The sequence below is a fragment of the Pleurodeles waltl genome, chromosome 6, assembly GCF_031143425.1.
Source record: "Pleurodeles waltl isolate 20211129_DDA chromosome 6, aPleWal1.hap1.20221129, whole genome shotgun sequence".
Lineage (NCBI taxonomy): Eukaryota > Metazoa > Chordata > Amphibia > Caudata > Salamandridae > Pleurodeles > Pleurodeles waltl.
The window spans coordinates 106,252,356-106,275,705 of record NC_090445.1 but is presented as its reverse complement, the minus strand read 5'-3'; the positions used below and the strand labels follow the sequence as shown (position 1 = coordinate 106,275,705).

The 23,350-nt window shown below is 47.5% G+C and overlaps 1 protein-coding gene across 1 annotated transcript; it reads left to right on the top strand.

Annotated features, from left to right (window-relative positions):
* The first annotated feature begins 5,544 nt into the window (after positions 1-5,544).
* On the top strand, positions 5,545-22,930 carry LOC138299298 (P43 5S RNA-binding protein-like). The gene is made up of 9 exons (XM_069237461.1): positions 5,545-5,839; positions 9,029-9,129; positions 15,847-15,931; positions 16,235-16,323; positions 18,777-18,850; positions 19,485-19,565; positions 20,667-20,896; positions 21,135-21,188; positions 22,247-22,930. Exons 1-9 carry the CDS (start codon positions 5,708-5,710, stop codon positions 22,496-22,498), a joined length of 1,098 nt encoding a protein of 365 aa, XP_069093562.1. The 5' UTR covers positions 5,545-5,707; the 3' UTR covers positions 22,499-22,930.
* The last annotated feature ends 420 nt before the right edge of the window (positions 22,931-23,350 follow it).

Here is a 23,350-nt window from a genome sequence, read left to right as displayed (position 1 = left end):
ACCCTCCCTTTGCAGGTTGAAGGAGTGGAGGCATCACAGGATGTAACACAGAACACGAGGTGCATCCTACTCCTTGCCACCCACTAAAGAGACTGAGAACCCCAGAGACACCACACTGGTTGTCCAAGCCTTTCAGATGAACAAAGCCCCAGTCAGGAGACGGTCCAAGGAAAGCGAGGCCAGTCCAGAAGGTGCATATAAGTGCACAGTGCTGGGACTATGGTCCAGAGACTTACCCGCGAGGCACACTGTGTCACACCCAACCAATTACGCCAGATAGGTGTGATCCATCAAGGTGCAAGTCCTGTGCCACCCTGAGAAAGGAGGCAGAACCACACCTACTTACTGCCCACAGAAGGAGATCCCAGAAGAGAAAACACCACGGAGTAGGGACTCCAAGAAGTTCCCTGAGGAGGGAATGTGCGACACCTGGCATGCCACCAAACTGATCCAGAGAAGAAGAGGGCAGGCAGCAGGAAGGCCCTCAAGGCAGAGAGCCATCCACACTCATCTCCTCATGGAGTGAGAACTCCAAGAAGGTCCCAGGAAATGGGACATGTGACACGAGGCCCAAATCCACACAGCAGCAGAGAAGCAGAGGAGAACGGGATCAGCAACTGCCCTGATCATCACCAAGCAAGAAGTCAACACCTGAGGCCGGTGGCTGGACTACAAAGAGAGTTGACCACTGAGAGGCCCTATTGGTCAGCCTTGAAAAATGTGCCTGCTGCTGCATCCAGAAGGAGACGAGACTCAGGCGCTAGAAGTCTCACCCTCGTAGTCCCAAAGATGGTGCATGCCGCTGCACCCAGAAGAAGAGAGCATGCTGAAGCACTAAGAAGAGGAGAAAGAAATGTGACCTGGTTTACACTGGGAAACCCGATGACCGACCAAGCCCAGGAGGGAAGATAAAGAGCGGCCAGGACTGGAAGGCGCACTTGAGAGGGCTTGAGCTGCTGACAGAGTGCGTCTATCCACACTAAGAAGCCATTGAGGTGAAACAAGGACAGCCTGGTGACAGGAGTAAGCTGTCAGCATGCGCTAACCGAGTCTGTGTCCCAAGCCCAGTGGGAGAACCTGGGGTAAGCCGCAAGCATCCGTAAACCAGTTCTCTGCCCCACTCTTCCCAGCAAACCATCCACAGTAACTGGTGGCTCAGCAACTCAGAGCATCCAGGCTGAGGTATGCAGATGCCTCTATGAAGAAAGAATGTTAGCACCCGGCAGCCATTTCTCCCAGGTAGTTGACGACACAAAAAAGAAGACCTGCAACCATCAAGGCAAGTCGTCGCCACCTGTTGCACAGGTTAACCACACAATTGGCAACCCCGTGATCCCAGCCCCTGTCTAGTGCATCATCACTACCCCTCATGGAGCACAGAACAACCAGAGAGGAGTCTGACACCACTGCTATATCAACAGACATGAAGCATCAGTTACACTCTGAAGATGTAGTCAACCAGATCATCCGGATCCCAGTGGGAGCAAGTCTTGACCAGAACCAACCTACCCCTGCGGTTGCATGAGCACCTAGGGAGTGGATCCTTGGTGGTCTTGCAGAGGCCCAAGCACCGCGCATATGCAGCCCCATGCAGAACATTCAGAGTCCCATGGCAACCCATCCAAGGGGCTCCACAAGTGCAAAAGATGGCCTTGTCACTGCCCTCACCGATGGCTTCCAGAGGTTAGCAAGGTCTTGCAGCAGAGACTCCAAGAAGCTGCAGCAGGACAAGACTGGAGTCAGTGAGCTAAGCAACATTACTAAAGAAAGCCTCATGATGGACACTTCGTAGTTGACTTCAACAATGCTTCTGAAGCACCCTGTGTATCAGCAGAGTGTATCAGCTCCTTAGAATGGACATGACTTCGGCCGACATGCGGCCAGGAGGTTTTGGAAGTCTTGGACCCAGTGTTTGTGTCCTGTTTCACACAGGTTAAATCATGAAGGCGAGCAAAGATGTCCTGTTGCAGACAACGTCATCAGTTCCTAAAGTCCACAGATTTCATGCCGATTTCCTCTAGAGACCTAAAGACAATGTGGTGTCTAGTTTATTTTTTGTTTTGTTTCCACAGGTTGGGCGTGTTCTTCGTTTCGATTTTGGGAAGAATGTAGTGTCCTGCATGACAAGATATACAGCAGCCCCTCCATAGTGGCAGTGTTAACACCCACCCCTCACCCAACCAACACAGGTGTCACCAGTCAGGTGACCCTGTCAATAAAAGGGCCTGGGCGCACGTGCTCGTGGCCAGTTCCACACCCAGACTATACCCGTGTCTGTCATCATATTACTAGTATGTCGGCGTTGGGCACCCCACGCAACGTAGCAAAAGGGACAAGAAGGGTGTAGGATCTTTTCTCACCTGCAGAGGACGCCGAAGGATAAGAAAAGATACCACCTGTCACGGTCAGACAGTACCCTGAAAATAATACATACATTTATAGCATTCTATATAAAAAAGAAAAAGAAAAGAAAACTGGCCTAAATATTGCTTTCCATGAAATTGCATATCACTGGGGAGAAACGATCTCTTTAACTTCCCCGAAGTCGTCTCGCTGCGCCACCCACCACCCAATGGATGGCATGTTCTGTTTTCGGCACGATTTGTAAAACGGACTCCATGTCCTGTGTTTCCAACGAAAGAAGGAACATTCCGCGTACAGCGCTTTCCGGCTCCGCAGGGAGCTGAGGCAGCGTGTTCACCGCCCACGATGGAGCTATGTTCCACATGTCATGCGGAAAACATACTGCTTCTGTTTCGATTGTAATCGTCTCTATCTTTTTTTGGGCACAGAAACAGGGTGTGCTTCCTGCACGGCGCTCTCCAATTTGTTGTTCAATCTAATGACACACCTGAAAACAATGTAGGTCAGTTCACGACATTTCGAGGGTCCACGGATCCCTTTTTCATGTAGCAACACATTGCATTGGCATTTATATAGCGCTCACTACCAGTGCTTAATTTGTAAATAAAAAGGTGCCGGTGCTCAAAGCCCTCCTCTTAAACACCCGGCTGCTGTAATTAAATCTGCCAGCACAGAATACCAAGGCAGCGTAATCCTGAAGCCATCTCGGGCCTCTTCAATCCATTTACGGCCACCCCCTGCCCCTTCAGCTCGTCCTGCAGCTTTCTACTTTCACCATTTATGACGCTTTTTCATTTTTCACTTCCTACGTCTTTCCCATATGTGTCTTTTGCTCGCAGCAAACGTTGAGGCCGAAGAATAAGCCCCGGCCCTCACAAATAAGTGCAGGTGCTCAGCACCGGAAACAACCAGCACAAATTAAGCACTGCTCGCTACCCCTGACAGTGCTGAAGCACTGTGTGTACAACTAGCACCCTGCTGCGTGGGATTTAAGGCCCATATTTATACTTTTTTAGCGCCACATTTGCGTCATTTTTTGGCGCAAATTTACAAAATACAATTGTATTTTGTAAGTTTGCACCGCTTTTGAGTCAAAATGCGGCACTAAAAAAGTATAAATATGGGCTTAAGTGTTAGTGACTGAGTTAGGCGTTAGTGTTCAGAGTACATCATGCCGTTTTCCTTAAGCGCTAGGCTGTTAGTTTATTCTCGTCATGTAAATTGTGGTTTGATGCAGATTATTCTTAGGCGGGTGATATACTCGTATCTAAAACACGCGGCTGCTGCAATTAAATGTGTGAACATGGAAAACTGAGGCAGCATAACCCTGAAGCCTTCTCGGGCCTCTTCAGTCCATATAAAGCCACTCCCTGGCCTTTGAGCTCACTCTTTCAACTTTCTGCTTTCTCCCATAGTGACGCTTTTTCGTTTTTCTCTTCCTCCGTCTGTCCCATATGTGTCTTTTGCTCGCAGCAAGTGGTTGAGGCAAAAGACTAAGCTCCGGCCCTCAAAAATAAGTGCCAGTGCTCATCTCCGGAAACAATAAGCACAAATTAAGTACTGACTGGGGCCACAGGGTGAATGGGTGAGATGATCAAGGTTTGGGGTGAACTGTTCCCATAAGGAGCAGGGTCAGTAGTACTTGCTTTAGGCAGGCCTCTGGGGCTGTTTTAGAGTTTTTGCAGGCGGGTACTCCATCACAACAGTGTCAGAGTACCCTGTTCACTAAAGTCAAGGTCTGCCTGCTCGATTTGAGTCTTATGGCAATTGAAGTTTTATGGCAACTAGGTAAAATTTAATATGTTGATGTAAAACTTATTTTGATGGCCCGATGGAGTAACTGCTGTCAGAAGTAAGCCATCTTTTTGTCAGCCCTATTTAGAGTGGATGGTTTGATGACTTTTTTTTTTTACTGTCAATCAATGCGTATATCCTGGTGGTAGGAGACAGTTTAAAAAAAACGACTCATCAACTGTGTGAGAAAATTCCTCAGATGTGGGGCAGTTTTTTGAATTTTTCAGTAGCAAATGTATGCTTTGGGAGTTTTGTTTTTAAAAATAATACTATTGAAAAGGTTGGTGTCTGCCCATCATGTTTGACAGAGCTGTCTATCAAACTTTTCCTGCATTGACATAAACTGCCTTGACAGTGGTCTGTATAAAGGTGTCCGATCTCTAGTTTTGGCGGGGTAGGGAAGGTAAAGTCCTCCGCCACTCTATTTATTTTTACTCCATCCTCCAAACCATAAATCAGGCCCTCTGTCTACTGTGGTGCAGTGGGTGAAAAAAAAATCAATGGGTTGGAATACTTCCCAAGAGACTGCCAGTCAACTTTTGGGTGTTTAATTGCCAGAGGTATGCTTGGAAGCCATCGACTGCTGCACCTTTCCAAACCTACTAATGCCCATGTTTGTGAATTCCAAAAAATAGTAATTTTGCTTCCATTTAAGGAATATTTCCATGACTGCAGACTTACTACTTTTGGGGTAAACTGGTCGCTTTCTATATTTAAGTTCCTCTAAGTGGGAAAATGACCGTGAGAAAAACCAACAAGGCATAGTAGATCAGACTTGTGCCCCTATACCCAACTACCAAGCCAAGAATGCCTTTATTGTCAGGAGTATCACACTTCAAAAAGCCCCTTCACCCCGAGCAATGCACCTGGTGACCATTGACAGCGTCATAGACAACCCCAAGCACTGTTTTACAGAGCCACACTTTATAACTTGGGACCATTACAGAGGAACAGATTATCCCACTGGACCATTAGAAAGTCTGATACTGCCCTCTTGGCTATTGCATAAACACACGACAGAGCTTGGGTCATACGCGATTTGCTCGCCCAGTTCAGGTTATTTATTTCCATTCAGGAAATTGAAGTCCTCATTCAATAAGAGGGTACGTAGAACTACAAGTCCCAGAATGCAATGGGAAAAAAACTAGACTGGATAAACTACTCACGCGTGGAATTTGGGAACCTAAGAGCTCGTGTAGTAGACCCTTGGCCGCTGCTCGAGCATGATTCGTGTCCTCTCAGAGCCGGGGATTTCCAAAACACTGGGCGAGCTTCTTAGGGTCGCGACATATGGTCGGGAGAGGGCCCCGGAGAGCACGTGAAGTGGCTCAGGTGTTGCGGCGTTATATTACTCACAAGTGCGGCTGTGTTGTTAATGAAGGGGCGGGTCTCCGCGGGGCCTGTGTATAATAAGCAGGCAACTCGCACCCGCTTGGGCCTGTTAGTAAGGGCTCCCGTTTTAAAGTCACCCACTTACCAAAGAGGCTGCGTGTGATCAACCAGAGCAGGGAACAGAGGTTTGTAGAGAGACCCGCTGAGATCCGCGACCATGAAGCCGGGTTTAGCTGCCACCCTGCAGGTTCCCCCTGCCAAGAAGATGAGCTGTTCCGTGAAGGACTGTGGGGCCTCCTTCAGCAAGGGATGGAGGCTGAAAGAGCATCTGTGCACTCACAGCGGGGAGGTAAGGGCCGTCTGCTTCGGGAGGTAAGGGGAGGGGGACCAGGCGCCGTGGATTTGCGGGGACGGTCCGGATTTTTCACAATCTCTCACGACAGATTTCGTGAATTTTAGCTCGTGTCTCGGTTGTTAGAGGGTCGCCTGAAAAGTGTGGGAGGTAGATTTTCTTTGTTTTCCAAAGAGCAATCAGGAAGCAATTCAATTAACAGTCATTATACTGGCTTTAAAAATTGCTTTTTATGTATGTTCTTGGTGCCTCTTCTATAATTTTGTGCTGAGTGCTCTCATTCTGGGCGCTCGGTTGATGTAAAATTGTGGTGTGTGTGTGTTTTTTGTGTGAAATGTCCCGTTTTAAGTGAGGGCAATGTGCGTTGGAGGGGAGGGCAGTGTTTTCGGAGGTCCACGTGCACCGCTGCTGTGGTGTAGGTAGAGGCTGGGGCAAGGGGCATTTACCGCCCTCCAGAGTGGTAAAATGGACTTGAAAAGACAATGTCTGCTCCTCTCTTCCGCGGGCAGTCGTGGCATTGCTGGTTGCAGAGTGCCCGGGATGGTGAGTGTCTGGGAGGTCCACGCAACAGCTGCGGGGGTGAAGAGACGCGCGAACTCGGCGCCCCTCCCCGCCACGCGCCCCTCCGCCACGCGCCCCTCCCCTCCGCCGCGCCGCCCCCGGGAAACCTGGAGCATCGCGCATGGGCAGGGGGGTAGCTTGGCCGGTCAGACTGGAGAGGTGTCCGATTTCCTGACAATCACGCTGGCATATCTTCATACAGCTCATTATGAGCAGCAGGACACGAGAGGGGCTCAAGAGGCAGCGAAGAGGAGTGTGGATTGTTGGAGGTATTTAAAACACAACTGTTTTTAAACTAAGTTTGAAGGCAAAGACGAGTGTTTTTGCCAATGTGTGAATGTAAACACACAGGGTAAAATCCGACTGAAAGCACTCGTACCCAACACTGCACTACAGAATACACTTTTTTTCAGGGAGTGTACCCCCCAACCCCAATGTACGCCCCTTCGCATGAGTGGCTCAAGGACTTGCAACATTTTGCAGCTGTGGCTGCTTCACGCTGTCAAAGTAAGAGGGGAGGCAAACGGTAGAACTAGTTGCCAGGGCCCCAGGTTAAACGAACAGCTCCCCACCCAACATGTAGGTGTGAGATGTGCTACTTACAAACCACAAACTCCGAGGGCCTGTACCCCAAACAGGCCCCACACTCCCAGCAGGCTTAAGCCGTGGGTTTCTGGTAAAACATGACTCAGTTGCCCCCACGGTGCATTCTGGTCCCTTGTGGCCAATCTGGTCATAGTTGACGAGCTCGTGCAGAGCGCGTCTGGGGAGGAAGATACTGGTAGAAATTAAGTTATCGGGTATTCTCGAGGTCTGGAATAACTTCTTGGATGTTGTGGTACGAGCTCACTTTTATATCTAATATAGGGCGTGGAGTAGCTGGAAGTTTTCCAACAGTCCCGGGGGAAGTGATAAATGCTGCTTTCATCATTCAGCTTTGCAGTTGACCTGCATGACTGCAACCATGGACGTTTATGTAACAAATGCTGTACTCTGGGCGCTAGCTAGTGTCTTGACAGCTAGGATAACGGTTCTGATTTTACTGTACTAAACCCCGCCACTGGTACTCAGTGCACCGTTCATGTGTGCTCAAGTAAGACTTAGTGAGAGGCACATGAGCCGGCAAAGGGGCAGGATGGACGGCCACTATTACACACCAGTGGTCCGCAAGGCCTCTAGCAGCCTGGGTAGAATCCAAAACACTAAATGGTTTAATTACCCTAGTGCTCAAGCTTCAAACACTCCTGAAGTCAAATGACCCCTAATTATTATGAGTAGGAATCTCCATCAGGGTGTGTGCCCAATAACTTCATGCATTTATCAAGGGCTCAGTATATAAGCGGTGTTGTCTAAATACGGCTCTCTTCTCAGAGCATCACTCTGAGGCGGCCTGCTGGTTCAGAGGCCTGGGACAGATGTCAGTAGTGATGCCCGCTCCCTGGTCCTGCAGCTTCCCCTAGGGGAGCACTGATCGGTCACCGGCCACTCTCCTCTTCCACTCATCTCTCTGGTGGTAGGCCCAGGCTCCTAACCTAACCGGGGATCTCCTCGCCTGCTGTGCCTACTTGCCTTAAGCCTGTGTCCACTAGGGGTGGAGATGACTGGTGGGATCTGCATTAGCTGCTCCGTTAGCATTGGATCCACCCCTCCCATAGAAACTGAAGGCTATCTGATTCTTAAGAACCATCTACTCGGAGGTCCACGCAGTGTTACGGTGCACGAGGAGCCAATAGGTACCTGGCCACGACTGAGTGCCAATGTAGAGTCTCGGACGTGAGAGATTTGCAGGGCGTGTGCCTGCCCCGCACTCGCACAGAAGGCTCATTCTGAAGGCGGGGTACCTGAGCTGAGGTCTGAGGTAGCATAACTAGTCTGTCTTTACTCTTCATTAATGGCTTCTGCCCCGGTCTGGCACATAGGCCACGCCTCTGAAAGAAAATGGAACACCTTTGCCTCTTCGGTGGACTGATGTCTAAGGTAAGTGAAGTGACTTAGAGGTTGCTCTACACCTTTACCCATCAGCCTGTGAGCCAGGGGGTCCTTGAGCACTGTTCCTTTACATGCCACCATAAGGGTGGGCAAAACTGCCTTGTTTGCAGACCTTAGTTGCCCTATGCTGCCTTATCTTCCTTAGCTTGTGGAATCTACCCAGTGTTGTGAATTGGAAAGACCTAGGTCACTAGGACATAGCAGCTGGATAAAGTCATTATTTTAGTAACTGTTTAAACGACTAAGGTGTCGTTAACCAATACACTGAACAAACCTCTGCTCCTTTTAAGCCATCACACCACTTGCCTCTTTTTGTAGTCTTATTTAATGTTTTTAATTGAAAGCTCGACATTGGGAGTACTAGTCGAATAACCTCGTAGTCTCTTAAATCTCCAGTGCTTGCCCCTCGGCATCTCCACTTTTAATCTTTTGTAATTTAAGAGGGGAATGTAAAGGGCTTCATAGACATGCAAGCACAGTAGCAACTAATCGCTTTCAGAACTGGCTTCTCACCCCCCAGTAGGGGGCAATTGGTGGCTCTTGGGGTGGGTGCTGCAGCCACCTAACAAACCAGTGATCAGCCCTTTTAGGTTGTGCAGTTCCAAATTCACCTGCTTCTGTTCTCTCTACATGTAGAAACCCTTCCGGTGTGACCAACCAGACTGTGACAAGTGCTTCACCCGCAAGGACCACCTCAGGCAGCACCTGGCCAAGCATGCGGGCCAGAGGAACTTCAGGTGAGGCGGTGGCTGGGCACGGAAGCCTGGGAGGGAGGAAGCAAAAGGATGTGCTGGTGGATGAGGGGGTATGTGCATTGCTTATTCAGAACACTTCTTACCTCTAAGTTGAGGGGTCACGGTCACAGCCTTTCAGTCCTTCAAATTACTCTTTAGACCGTTTTCTAAGCCCCTCATGGTTCAGCAAACACAATGACTGGGTATCATGTAGCATTTTGCAAAATGTTGCTCTACCCAAGGAAGGACTAAACTGATGCACAGGTTTCCTACTTCAATCCCAACACTAAATCCCTCCCCAGTTGGCTAAATGGTGTTCCTTTTTGTCCCTGCTCTTGGCTACAAGAAACCACGCAGGTCCTGTGTATGCCTCCAAGGCGTTCGCAGTGGCCCTTCCTCCCCAAAACAAGAGCCCAAGTCTGCATATGGATAACCTAGTTCATAAAAGTTTTCGATGGCGGGTTTAGGGGCATCTGCATCTTACTGTACCCTGGTTGTCCATCTTTTCTAAATTCTTGTTGCTAGGCAGATGTCGAGTAAGGAACTGTTGCCATCAACTGGTGTCCCATGGCTTATGGTGTTGCAGCTCAGTGTAATTTCATTTTAGACATCAGTGAAAATGAGGACGTTCTGATATAGGCTGATCAAACTTAATTTTCGAAAAGTCAAATAGATGAAATTATGGAACGTGTTTTTTTTTTTTTTGTTTTAATACAGGTGATGAGTGAAAAATAGTAAAATGGGTGGGTACACAAGGGAAGTGCTCCTAAAATAAAAAATAGGGGAGTGGGGGTTCCGACCGCCAGTTAAGAGAAAAAAAACATTCTGAAGAGAGGACACTTTCATCAAAGGGTATTAAGTTGGTTTCTTCAACTTGGTGATCATTCTTGCTAATAAAAAAATGATTGATTCGATAATCTTTAGTCCGAACCACTTTCTTTGGAGTATTTGTGAAAACCACAGTTTGGTCCTTGGAGGTGTACTACTAGTAAACCACATAGAGCAGTCAATTTATCTCTTTGGCTGTGTACTACTCGTGAACATAAAACAGTCAATTTAGGTCCTTGGCGGTTTACTACTCATAAACCTAGTCAGTTTGGGGCCTTGGAGGTGTACTACTCGCACAAGTTAGGTCCTTGGAGGCGTACAACTCGAAGGTGAATGCCCCGCTGTTGGTTTGAAAACCAGTTAATGTATTTGCACTGAAGAGGCTGGTTGGGGTTCTCAGTTACGACCCTAATGAGAATGGCATAAGGGCTGCCATTGGCTGCAGAGAACTGCTGATTATAAGTATTGGCAAAACCTGGGCTTCAAGCCTGTGTGCTGGCTTAGTCGAGGAAGTTTCACGTTGGGCAGGTCCATCGAAATGAAACCAAGGTTTCTTAGCAGCTGTCACTTCAAAGGGACATTGCTACCACTGGGGTGTTATGCTTGGATGGCTGATCAAATGGATCTAGACTTTATTTAGTAAGGTAACAAACCTGCCACTCAAAGGCATCGCTGTCCCAGTTTCAATATAGTTGGTAAGAACTGCAGAGATCTCAGAGCGAAAGTAATCTCGAGGCAAAAGTTGAGACAAACTGGTCCTCTAGTGTTCAAAAGCTTGTTCTCCCCAGACTTACTATCTGTCAAGACATGGGGCCACAAGGTCCAACCAAGGAACCTTTGCTAACATCTGGCTGTACAGGGACCCTATAATTTGTAACTCTCTGCCACCAATGGGGGTTTGAGATCAGAGGTCAAAACTGGCCCAACCAAACCCATGTAAAGGACAACTCCTTGATCTTTGGGTGGGATTACCCTCTTGAGACTGATTGAGCTCAGTGGGGAGTCCTGTTCTTCATGACAGCTGGGCTCCTCACACTGTCTGGAGTGAAATCTGTAGAGGTTGGGGTATGGGAATGGGATGAGTGCTCTTCTCTAGGACTCTAACTTTATATTGTTTCTAGGCAGGTTTCTCTTCTAGCAGGTTCACAGCAGAACATTCATCATGGCCTCTTTCTGGTTTCCAATTTCAGGTATGGGTCCACTGCACTCTACCTTCACCATAGGGTGCAGCAGTTCTGGATTTCTAGCCCTTGGTCTTCAGGCTCCTGAAAAAGGGGCTTGGAGCCGTCTTTGCCTTATCTAAAGCAACTGCATAGATTCTTCAGGGGTAACTGGAAAACGAATGCCACTTAAGGTCTGTATTCTCTAAAGTCATGAGCACCGCTGAGAACTAGAATCCAGAAAGGGGTTGAGCAGTGTGCAAAGGGCTGGGGTGACAGGGTGGAGGTATTCAGAGGGGCTTTCTCTCTCAAGAAATCGAGAGGGAGGATGACACCATGTGGTGTAGGATGTGTACTGAGGCAAGGCATCCTGAGGACTATCACTGGCCAGATATTAGCTGTGGTCATTCCAGCAAGAAGGAAGATGTCGAATAGGGATAGGCCGAGTTACTTGCAACGTCATGACTTAATTTTACAATTGGTGACATTTAACAAAGTGCTATGACAGCCACTCCTGCTTCCTGGGCAGTGGGTGAAGCACTGCCAGTCTCCAGTTCTCTGGGTGTTCCAGTAGCTGGGTTAATATTCTGCCCACATGACGAGTGCCAGGAAACCCAGTTAAGATCCAGGGGAGACAAATTCTAGACGAGATACTTTTATTCCATGGCTCCAGATGGGCATTAGCTCTGCATATTGTAACTCCCAACTATGGTGTTACCACAGGGTCCATTGCATATGCACACATGACCTTTCCTTAGGTTATGGAAGAGGGGGTAGGAGTCTGAGTTATGACATGAATTTAAATTTACTTTGATTAGTAGGTGTCATGCTGGGGGAAGATGAGCCCCTCACTATATTTTCCCTCCTGCCCTTACAGTATCTCACCACTGCCTAAGTGGCAGCATTGATGAATGAGACTCAATGTAGTTTCATGCTAACACATGGGACTGGAGAGGTGCTACCTTAATAGTTGCTTATTGTCAAACTAGTTCCAGCTTAGAAAATGTATGCCTGGGTATAGGAAGCTGGCTCTGTACACTCTACCAAAGTGAGGTATAGTGTACAGGGTCCAGGGGTTCCCCAGAGGCTAAAGTAGATAATACGAATGTTCGTTGTGGTATTGCCATTGAGCAGTTAGGCTTATCAGAGGGTAGTGCTAAGCATTTGTTGTATAGTCAAAAAAAAATTAGGCTCCCACTCAATGACTAACTCCAGGCCAATGTTGATGTATAAAAATATACTTTACTTTATTTCTAGAACCAAAAGGATCTTTGTTGCAGGTGCATACATTCTTTGAACTGTATCACCTAAGTAGCAAATGCTCTTTGTAATTCACAGGTTTCAGGTAAGTAATACTTTTCAATAGCAAAAGTAGACACAGTTCGAAAATCATTGAAGGCAATGCAGTCCTAGGGGAGAAATAGTTCAAGCACAATTTACAGGTAAGTCCAAACCTTCAGTTGTTAAGGCGCCCACAGGGCAAAGTTTAGGAAGACAGCATACACCACCTGCAACCATAGGGCTGGCTGGGTGCAGAGGTCAGTTGGTGTTGGGCTCCCAATGGAGACTGGGGTCACTCTGGAGTGAATTTTGCAATCAAGGACCTGTGTTTTTAGGGCAGAGGGGGAAGGTGTTGGGGTTTGGATCAGCATTGGGGTGCAGGTCAGTACCAACCACACACCCTCAGTGGCACCGGGGCAGCTGGGTGCAAACTACGCTGGGCCCCAATGTGTTTCAGTAAGCAACTCTGGGTTCACAAAGAGGCTGCAGGCTTGGTCAAGGGAGCTGCTGAAGACCAAAGGCTCAACAGGTAAGTTGAGGTCTCTCCAGACAGTGCTGAACCATCGCCTGGGTTCCCCAAGGCCAGGGTACTGTGGGTGCAGGGGTACCTTTACCAGTCTGGTATTGCCACTGGATCCTGTAGTGGTCAGGGGGAACACTGGATTCAAGCTGAAAGAGTCGTGTTGGTCAGGAGGGGTCAACCTGGGGTGGACTTAGGGTCCGAATCACCTTGGGACTCTGTTTGGTGGACCACCAGCACTCAGGCTGTGGGCATCAAGTGCTGAGTGGGCAGGACTTGCAGATCCAGAGGGCTCTGGTTTCCTTGTTCAGTGGTTTCTTTGTGGACGGGCCTGCTGTCCTCAGGAGATAGCCTGAGGGAAGGCAGGCAGTCCTCTGAGGGTTTGTAGAGGTTGCAGGTCCTGCAGGATGAATAGTCTTCTTGTTGCAGAGGTCTTGAAGATGCAGACCAGCTGGTAGGGTTGGGGGCCAAGTCAATTGTCATCTGGAGTCTTCACTGCTGTTGTGGCACTTTGGTCCTTTAGGTTGCAAGGAATCTGAAGGGTGTGGTTCAGGGGTGCCCCTAAATACTAGATTTAGAGGCATTGCAGGGGTCAGAGGGCAGCCAATGGCTACTGACCATGAGGGTGGCTACACCCTTTGTGCCCACTCCCTTTGGGGTGGGGAGGGCACATTCCTAACACTATTGGCTAACCGCCTTCAAAACAAGATGGAGGATTCTGAAGAGGGTTTCACCTCAGCTCTGGGCACCCTAGGGGTGGTCCAAGCTGGGTTGGACACTCCTCCTGTTTACTCATTTTTCCACTGGACATACCACCAAAATTGGGGTTTGGGGTGGGGGAACATCTCCACTAGCTGGAGTGCCCTGTATGTACACAACAAAAGACATGAGCCTTTAAGGCTCACTGTCAAGTGTTGCCGTTCCTGTAGGGAGGAGGTGTGAAGCACCTCCATGCAGAGCAGGCTTTGTTATGGACTCCTGAGAGCACAAAGGCTCTGACCTCATGGAGGTCAGAATCTTGTCTGGTGGTGGCAGGCTGGCAGAAACCAATCACTCACACTAGAGCTGGATGACTTTCATGAGGCGTCTCCAAGATGCCCTGTGTGCATTTGGCAATAATTCCAACAATGGCATCAGTGGGTTTTTTCATTTGACTGAGAAATGTAATGCCAATCCTCCTAGCATTCCATGAACCCATCATGGTGCTGTGGTGTTTATGACAACCTCCCAGCCCATGTACTCAAAATGGCCACACTGCACTTACAATGCCCAAGCATAGACTTGGGGCACTGTCAGGGCATATTGCTCATGCAGCAATGCCCTCACCTGTGGTATAGTGCAACCTACCTCAGGGCTTTAAGTCCTGCTAGAGGGGTGACTTACCTGTGCCACAGGCAGTGGTTTGTGGGCATGGCACCCATGTCAACTTTACCTCTTTCTCCCCTCCAACACACAATCTGCAGTAGCAGTGTGCACATGTTTGAGGGGTCCCTTAGGGTGGCACAATACATGCTGCAGCCTGCAGGGACCCTCCCTGGCCTCAGGGCCCTTGGTACCACTGGTATGTCTTACAAGGGACTTAACTGTGTGCCAAATGTGTAAGCAATGGTACAGTTTAGGGAAAGAATACAGGTCCTGGATCCTGGTTAGCAGGATCCTAACACACTCTATGTTGGCATCAGATATCAGGCAAAGTGAGGGGTGACAGGCCAAAAAAGGCACTTTCATACATTTGGCACTGCACTGACTGGATGTTTCGTCTCCTCCTGGGTTCACATTCCTGCTCTCACCCAGACACTGACCAACTCTGCTTAAGTGGTAGAGTAGACAAGGTGGCCACGTTACAGTGGTGACTTGGCCTAGCACATACTTGGCTGCTCTAAAGATAGTCCTGTTTGCTGGGCTCCACCCTGTACTGCTATGTTCACCTTCATAGTGTCTGGAGATGCTTTGGTTCTCATCATACCTATTGAGCTCCACCAGCCAGCATGGTGCACATGTTAAAAACTGATTTTATTTTTACAAAATCTGTTTCTTCTGCCTCTGGAACATCCTAATCCTTACCAGAAAGGAGCCACACCAGTGACCAAAAGTGTCCAAGACAAGTAGAGCCCAAGTCACTGGAGGGTTCTCTTGGTCACCTAAATTAAAATGCTTTGGGGCCCTGGAATCTTGATGCCAGCCCATTCCAAGAAATTGGCCGGTTTGTCTGCCAGAACTGCTCAATCCACCTCAAAGTCCCAGGTGCACCTAACCATATGACTACCAGATTGACAAACAGCAAATGTCTCACCTGCATACATCTTTCTTGCTATAGAGCATTAATTAACAATGGAAATGCTTTTCTGCAGAATCAAATACTATCTTTTTTTTTTGGTCTGAAGACGCCCAAACAGAAAAACCCAATGCACAGCTCTGTAAACACTGCCAGGTTGGAGATGGTCTACAAAGACACTTGTGACTGGTCTTGCTCCATTGTATGTGTAAAGCAAGTTTTTTTTTTTTTTTTTTTTTTTTTCTGTTAGCAGTGGCTGCCACTGCTGCTTAAAGAACATGTATGTTAGATCTTGCTTCAGTGGTTGCTTTTATGTAGTGTCATCCTGTCTTGAAAGGGTGGGTAATTGGGCAAAGGTGGGTCAAACTGCTCATTTCGTCAAATATACAGATGCACACCAGCAGTCTCTGAACGTTGGATATCCAGGGTCTGAAACTGCTCTTGATATGCAAGAACTACTCAAACTCTACCATAGTTCGCTTTTTGACTAGTGTTAACGTTGCTTGCACCCCGGGTCAGTGGGAAGATGGGCAGTTAATCTTTAACACTTGGTGCTCATTGCTAATCTCAAGGCTGACAGAAGGAAGGACGCTTCCTTCTGAGGTTGCAGTTCGTCTTCAGCTTCTTAACCTCCTGTGCCTGCCCTCTCATTACAGGTGCTCGGAGGCAGGCTGCAAATCGTCCTTTGCCACAGAGACACTGCTCAAGAAGCACCAACGCAGACATGTGAAACAGTACAAGGTACCGCTGGCCTCACAACTTGGGCATGTTGTCCTCTAAATCTTGTTTGGAGCCTGTCTGAGGTGGCTCAGCCCATCCTGTCCTTTGGGAAGCCCATACTGAGTACATATGAAATTGGTGCTTACAATTGCTGGTGCTTGTCCTATCATTATTGCCAAACTCTAAAATGGCTTTGCTTTATCATAGCTACTGTTGTCTCTCAGTGCAATGTTGGTGCATTTGAAAGTTGTCTAGAGCCTCAAGTTGAAGAAAAAGTAGCTCAAGCTGAAACATTTTTTTTTTTTTCTTTCTTTTTGTGGCTAGTGTACCTCTTCTGGGTGCCAGAGAATTTTCAAGAAGAAAGCTGCTTTGAAGACTCACCTGCAGGAGCATGGCGTTGCATTCCCTTTTGAGTGAGTGTCGTCTTTTGTTGTGCTGATCACAGGCCGGTTTTGGTTTTAGTGCACCAGTAGCTCTGGGCTGGGATATTTGCCCTTGGAGGGCCATCAACCACATGGTATATTGTTGTAATAGCTTATATACTGGGTTGGGTATCTGGAATGTAGGCAGTAGACCCAGTGTGCACCTTGCAGACAACTCTGTACATTGATCACCTAGCTCTGATGGCAGATGCTTAGGTCACCACTGTGTAATGTGCACTACATTATAGTGCTGGGGTGCCCTAGGGTAGCTATGCACTCTGACTGCGTGTACCTCAGTGTATTGTACTAGGCACTTAGAGTGGGAAATCACGGAGGGGTTAATGGAAAGTGGGCATTCGCATAAAATAGCGCTATATGCGGAGGATATAATCCTTTTCTTCAATGTTTTTTTTTTTTTTTTTTGGACCTAAGGGGTGCTCTCTGGCAACACAAATGCTTTGGGACAGCATCTGCATAAACTGGCAAGTGTCTCCTATTCGTTTTGCACCATCACACACCCAGCATGCAACTTGCAGGTTTAAAGTGGGAGAAGTACACATTCCATTCTCTTGGAGAACAAATATATCATGACCGAGGTGTACCTGCAGGAAGGGAATGTGTGCAGCGATGAGGAAATGTGGCATTCTGGGGGACACCCCCTTTGTCTGTGGCAGGCTGCATTGCAGTAGCTAAAATGGTGGCTTTAAAGAGGCGGATTTATTTACTACACTGCCCATTTTCCTTCCAAAATCCCTCTTTTCCAGTAATTGAACACAATACTAATTAACCACATTTGGGGGAATGGTAGACGCAGAATAGCTGTGAGCAGGTTGCAGTGCCCTACAGGAGAAGGAGGGTTGGGGGGGCGGCGGCACTAGCTGCCCAGACATGGAACTATATTACCTTGTGGGTCAAATCCAATGGCTTGATGTGTGATGGGGGTGATACCCCAGTGTCCCTCCCTGCCTTGAACTACTTTACATCCTGATGCGACCCAAACTAGGTCGCCCTGGTGACGCAGCAGAATTACAAGTAATACAACGCTGCTGTCTACGTGGTCTGCAGCGTACTCAGACAATGTCTCCTTACATACCTGACCTCCTGTTGTGATGCTTGGTAACTTTGCCGGGTGGACAGAATCTGAGAGGGGTGGTGGGATGGGAGGAACACTGTTACCACCCTGGGGATCTATACAGAGATGGACAGTTTATACCCTTTGAAGACCTGTAGACAGTTATGGATTACCGCATGGTCGGTTCCTTTTGTACAGGATGGTGGCCACTAAAATTAGGCAGCACTGGGGAATGGGACCCTTGCAGCCCAACTTCACTTGTGCTGCCAGACATTGTGTACTATAAGCAGCAGGGCTGGCGCAGTCATACAACTACACAATGCATTACGGGTGGATAAACTATTCCCGCTGGATGCCCTGCGCCTTTTATTGGAATGTGACCTCGGCCTCTCAATAGATGAAATAAAATGGTCCATCTTATCACTCATAAGTACAATATCTACGAACGCCTGTTTCAAACGGATACACTTCTATATACTGCACAGACCTTCTCATTCCTGGTAGAATAGCCTGGGTGTTCAATACTGAAAATGTTCCCCTTTCCCCTTTCCCCTTTCCCCTTTCCCCTTTCCCCTTTCCCCTTTCCCCTTTCCCCTTTCCCCTTTCCCCTTTCCCCTTTCCCCTTTCCCCTTTCCCCTTTCCCCTTTCCCCTTTCCCCTTTCCCCTTTCCCCTTTCCCCTTTCCCCTTTCCCCTTTCCCCTTTCCCCTTTCCCCTTTCCCCTTTCCCCTTTCCCCCATAACATAGTGGGACAAGTGACTAGGGCATTATCATTTGGCAGATGAGTAGAGGATGTAACCTGGTGTATAAGTTGAAAATGTTGGTTTTACCAGGAGGGCTGCTAACATTACAAAAAGTACACTAATATTTTGATTTACTGTGTAATGCATTTCTGCAACCTTCTCTGAAATCTGTTTTGATTGAAATGCTAATAAAATGTTTAAAAAAAATACTGTTGTGCACGAAGGCTCAGCAGATTGAGCCTTACATGATCAATGTTGGATCTGTGGCTCAATGCCAATTTCACATTTCCTAACACCATAGCTCCCAAGCTGCTGTGTGTGATGGACTCGAGGGAGATTTGCACTGTGCCAGCTGCTGAAAACCTTGGCTCAGGATGAATGCTAGTAAGATGACTGTTTCTTTTGTCAATTGTATGCCCGGACAGACACTACCTTGTTAATTCGGGGTCCCCTATAATACACCATTTGACTGAATTGCAAGGTTTGATGGTGTAGAGGCTGTAGGATACCCCACATTGGTTAGACTGGGCCTTGTACAACCATCAGTAGGCTAAGACCCAGGAGAAGTTTCTGGCTCTGGTTGTCATTGACCCTTCAGTCCCTACAAATTGTGTGGGTTTTCACCCCCTAGGTGTCAGCATCCAGGCTGTGGAATGAAGTTTGAAAGCTCCGCCAAGAGGAAAGCTCACCACAGGAAGCATTCCGGTAGGGATGGTTGTCATGTGTATACCTGCAATGAAGGGGTTTGGGTAGGGCTTAGTCTGAGACTTATCAAATTAACATGTTTAAATTACACCAGAGAAACTTCATGTTGCGCTTATGTGAAATCTCACCATTGTCACGTTGATTACTCTGCCAAAAAATGGACTCATTTTGCACTAAAATACCATGCTATAGAATAGATTTGCTTTTTTCACAATTTCATATTTGTGAAATTGCACGCCACAAAACAAATTAAAAGAATTTTGCACACCTCAACCTCTTGAGAAACCGGACCATGCAGCAGTTTACCTTTGTGCCATTGTTCACATTTGTTTTTGTATTTGCGTGTAAGTGGGTATTGCACCCGTATTCTGACCCTTGTATGGTAGAGGCCATTGGTTACCTCAGTTGTATTGGTGTTGAGGTTTCATGATGATCACAGTCTGTGGCACGTGGTGGTTTTATGGGGACCATTGTTAAATGTCAAAACCCAGAGACTGCAGATATAGTGAGTTTACAGATAGGCACCTCTTCCCAGCTGTACATTGGTTAGATTTCTTTACCTGCTCTGGACCTAAGGTTTATATTGTGGATTAGAAAAATACCCAGGGTAATTCCTCTTGTCACGATCTCCTAGCGTACCCGTGCCCCATTGAGGACTGCAAGACTGTTGCCCACAGCTGGAGCGGACGTATGAAGCATCTCAAGACCCACCCAGGTAGGGTACCCTTCTTTCATTGCTAGAGAATGAGGTCGAGTGCTTTATGCTTTGTTAAAAAAAAAAAAAAAAAAGATTTAATTGTGGGATTTCAGCTGTGAGTTCTTAAATAACTGTTGCGATTGTAAGCCTGGCTTTAAAACCCCGAGTTGACCTCATGCTGAGATTGAAGTGTAACCTGCAGGCAAACATTTGCAATGGCTAACTTACCAGGTCATCTTGCTATCAAGTAGGGTTGACTGGAGGCCGCCTAAGCAGAGAATGCTTGCTTGGGTAGTAGTGCTGCCCTTTGTGATGCTCCTTGCTAATGGTGTTTTGGACTATATAAGGTTGTCCCTGCTGTACCACCCTCTGCAGCTGGATACATTTTTGTGGTTTAACTTTAGGCTGCACTTTTAAATTTCAAGCACAGACTCCAGATACACATACGATCAGCTGATCTATACCCTACAAAAATCTTAACAGTATTTCCAGCCCTGTCTCCAGTCCAAAAATGCTGCTACACCATAAGCTCGTGACTATGGACTAGCTCGGTTTAGGACTTTTTGTTCTGGATGAGACCATGTCCTCTGAACAATCCCTTCTGTGGGCTTTTTCTTTTCGTCAACCTAGAGGGACTGGCTGCCTCATTATAGAAGCATGATAATGATTGTGGGGTGAGTGACCTGCTGCCGGGTCTCTTAAAGACCATTGCTCACTGCATGGTCTACAAATTAAAGTCTGGTTTCCTCTTAAGTGATGAGTCTTTAGGATTAATTTGCTGTATTAAGCCTACTTTGGCAACTCACTCCTTGATTACCAGTAGAACCGCTGCTGAAAGATCCTATACCCAGAAAGAAGTGAGTAATTGCTGTGTGTTTCGTTTGGCTTCTATAAGTTCTGTAGTATCATATTTTGGATGCTTATATTGGATTATAAGATGTCTAATGTTTATTTGTCATTGACCTACTATCTGTAAAATATTTGCTTCTGAACATCCTCCACTCCTAGTCAGGGTGCTGACTAAATGTTTTCTGAAAACTGCCAGCCAGGTTGTAGACTGGCAGAGGGGTGGCGGATTCCTTCTGCATAACTTGTGGCATGTTGCTTTCTCCTCTCCAGTCGAGTACAACTGCCTCCTATGTGGAAAGATCTTCAAAAAGCAGAATGGCCTCCGACGCCATGGCTTCTCTCATGCTCCCGATAAGCCTGTGCTGTTGTGCCCCCGTGAAGACTGCAAGGCGTTCTTCACTACAGTCTTCAACCTCGAGCACCATATCAAGAAAGACCATCTCAAGATCCTAAAGCACCATTGCTACTTCCCAGGCTGTGATATGGCCTTTGCCATGCGAGTGAGTCCTTGTTCACTATACGATCCCAGAAGGGGTGTATTAGTGAAGGCCAGATCCTGAATTGGGTGGGGGAGAGGTGCAGCATCACAGTAGCGGGGGTGATGACCTCTGCTACTAGAATGGATGTTTAGGCATCTTTGCGGTGGGCCTCCCCTGATTTGGGATGACTGGCTTTTGAGTGACTTGTTTCCGCAAATGCCATTTGCTTAATACTGAATGGCTGCTCTTCTGTTTCTAGGCCAGCCTGACCCGGCACCTTGTAGTGCATGATCCTGACAGGAAGAAGCTGCAGGTAAGTGTGATGGCCACTTGGAATAGCCAGGAGCCACTGTGGCCCCTGGAAAGAAAGCTGGTGATATCGGGGAATCGGACCATGGGAATGAAAGCAAGTCATAGGCAATGATCAACTGGCCTTTTATTGGAAGGAAGTGTGGTACAGGAGGGAGTCCAGCATGGTAGCAGATTCCCTTGTACTTGGATATGTTCTTGCTTCTCTGTCAGATTCCAGAGCTGGGAAGAATGCAGTGAATTCATTCCTGAGCCTTTAAGAGCATGGCACTTGGGCTCTAGAGATGGGGAGTGGTTAGATTGACTTTGAGCAAGGGTTGCATTTAGTAGTGTCCTACATTAGGGTTTTCTAATGTGTGAAGATGATACATGGTGTTCTCTAGGAGCATGCTTTTGTACAAGCACTAGAAGTGATGGATCTGAGCTGTGTGGGTGAAAAATGATGTAAACTAAACAGTGGTTGTAGAGCCCTCATAGTTGGACTTGAAGGCTGGTTTGTAGTGTGGGATTAACAGCTGCTTTAAAGCACTGGATGTATGGTTGGCAGTGGGTTTCTAGCTCAAATTGATTTGTAGGTTAGTGTGGTAGGGTTGCTTTGCTGCTATGGAAGCTGGATAGGTTTGTGGCTTGATCGAGTTAATGAACAGTGTATGATTTGGCTCTAGATGACAAATGAAGGTTCCATAATTTGTGTGGCAGGGTAGTGTACCTATACTTTGTAGCAACCCCTACATTGATGGAAGATGATACCCAAGTGTGTACTTTGGGAGGTGGGTATGGTTGGTCGTTCAAGGGTCTAATCTTGTGTAGTGGGTGTGCACGCGAGGTAGGTACATTATATTTCACAGCAAATGGGGTGGTCATGTTAATGTGCTTATAGTATGAACCTAGTTTGGCAACAAGTGTTTGGAGTTGAGCAATTGTGGATCACGTAAGTATATCTGGAAGAGGTGACCTACTCCAATTAGAGGAGGTTGAACAACGCTAGAAGAGGTTCCTTAATTGACTAAGACTGGTACTGCCACTCCTTGGCCTTGCATGCAGCTAATGGTTTCCATTCAGTTGCAGCCACGGCGTACTAAGAGGTCATGGAAAAGGCACTGGCAGAACCGCAGCCGTGAGGTACCGATGGTGGAGGGAAATCTAAGCCGGCTCTTCAATCGCAAGCTGGCCTTCCGTTTCAAGACCAAGGTGGAGAGTAACCTGTCGGGCCTCTTCAACGAGCGCAAGATCCGGCCTACTCCTGTTCCAGAGGTCAACCTAGAGAACCTCTTCTACCTGCCGAGTGGTCGAAAGGCCGAGAAGGCCCTGTGAGGCCTGCTTCCGCTGACCGATCTCTAGGACAGGAGAAGTGTCCTGTACCTACTGTGAGACTCTGCCAAGCCCTCACGACCAGCCAAATATGATCTGTGTGGTCAAACTACACCAGTTACCAGTGGAACGTTTTGATATCCAGGTGGATTAACTTTGAGTTGCACTTAATATAATTTGGATTAAATTAGTGTGAGGACAGTGCAGCCCTCATCACACTTCCTTTGTTTGCATCCAGTTTGCCCTTTGACGAGTGAACTAAACTCTACAAAACTGCGGCAGAAGTGAAGTACCTCGCTTGTCATCTTTTGAGTTCAGTGACTTTTGTTTGCCTGAACGTACAACCAGAACGAAGTTATTTTTGCTTTAAGTTGTACTTGTTTCTATAAATGGAGCACAATAAACCTGTGGATGAGCATTTTGGCTCAATGTAAATGGCTGTTGGCATATGGCCTGGCTTCTTTGGAGTTTCTCCTCCGTGCAGAAGTAAAACTGGGATGAGGCCAGGGGGTTCTGTGCATTAAGGTGGGTTGTCTCTGAGGTTTGAGGGGGAGGGTTGAACTGCTTTTGGTTGGTAGAGTACAGCAGTATTCTAGGTTATCTTCAGTGTGGGGGTTTGGATCTGTTTTGGCTGTAGAAATGGTGCTTTTGGGGATGAGCGGTTTCTTGGTACATTACTAGGGCACTGCACCACCTAAAAATTGGGCAGATTGTCGGAAGGACAATTTATTTAATCTGTGCTTTTAGCCACAGCCCAGAACAAACTAGGTATGGTAACAATATAATGTGCTGGTTAATTCACAACCAGCAATAACGTGGGATTGTGTCTTGAAAGTGGGGCTTTAAACTATGAAA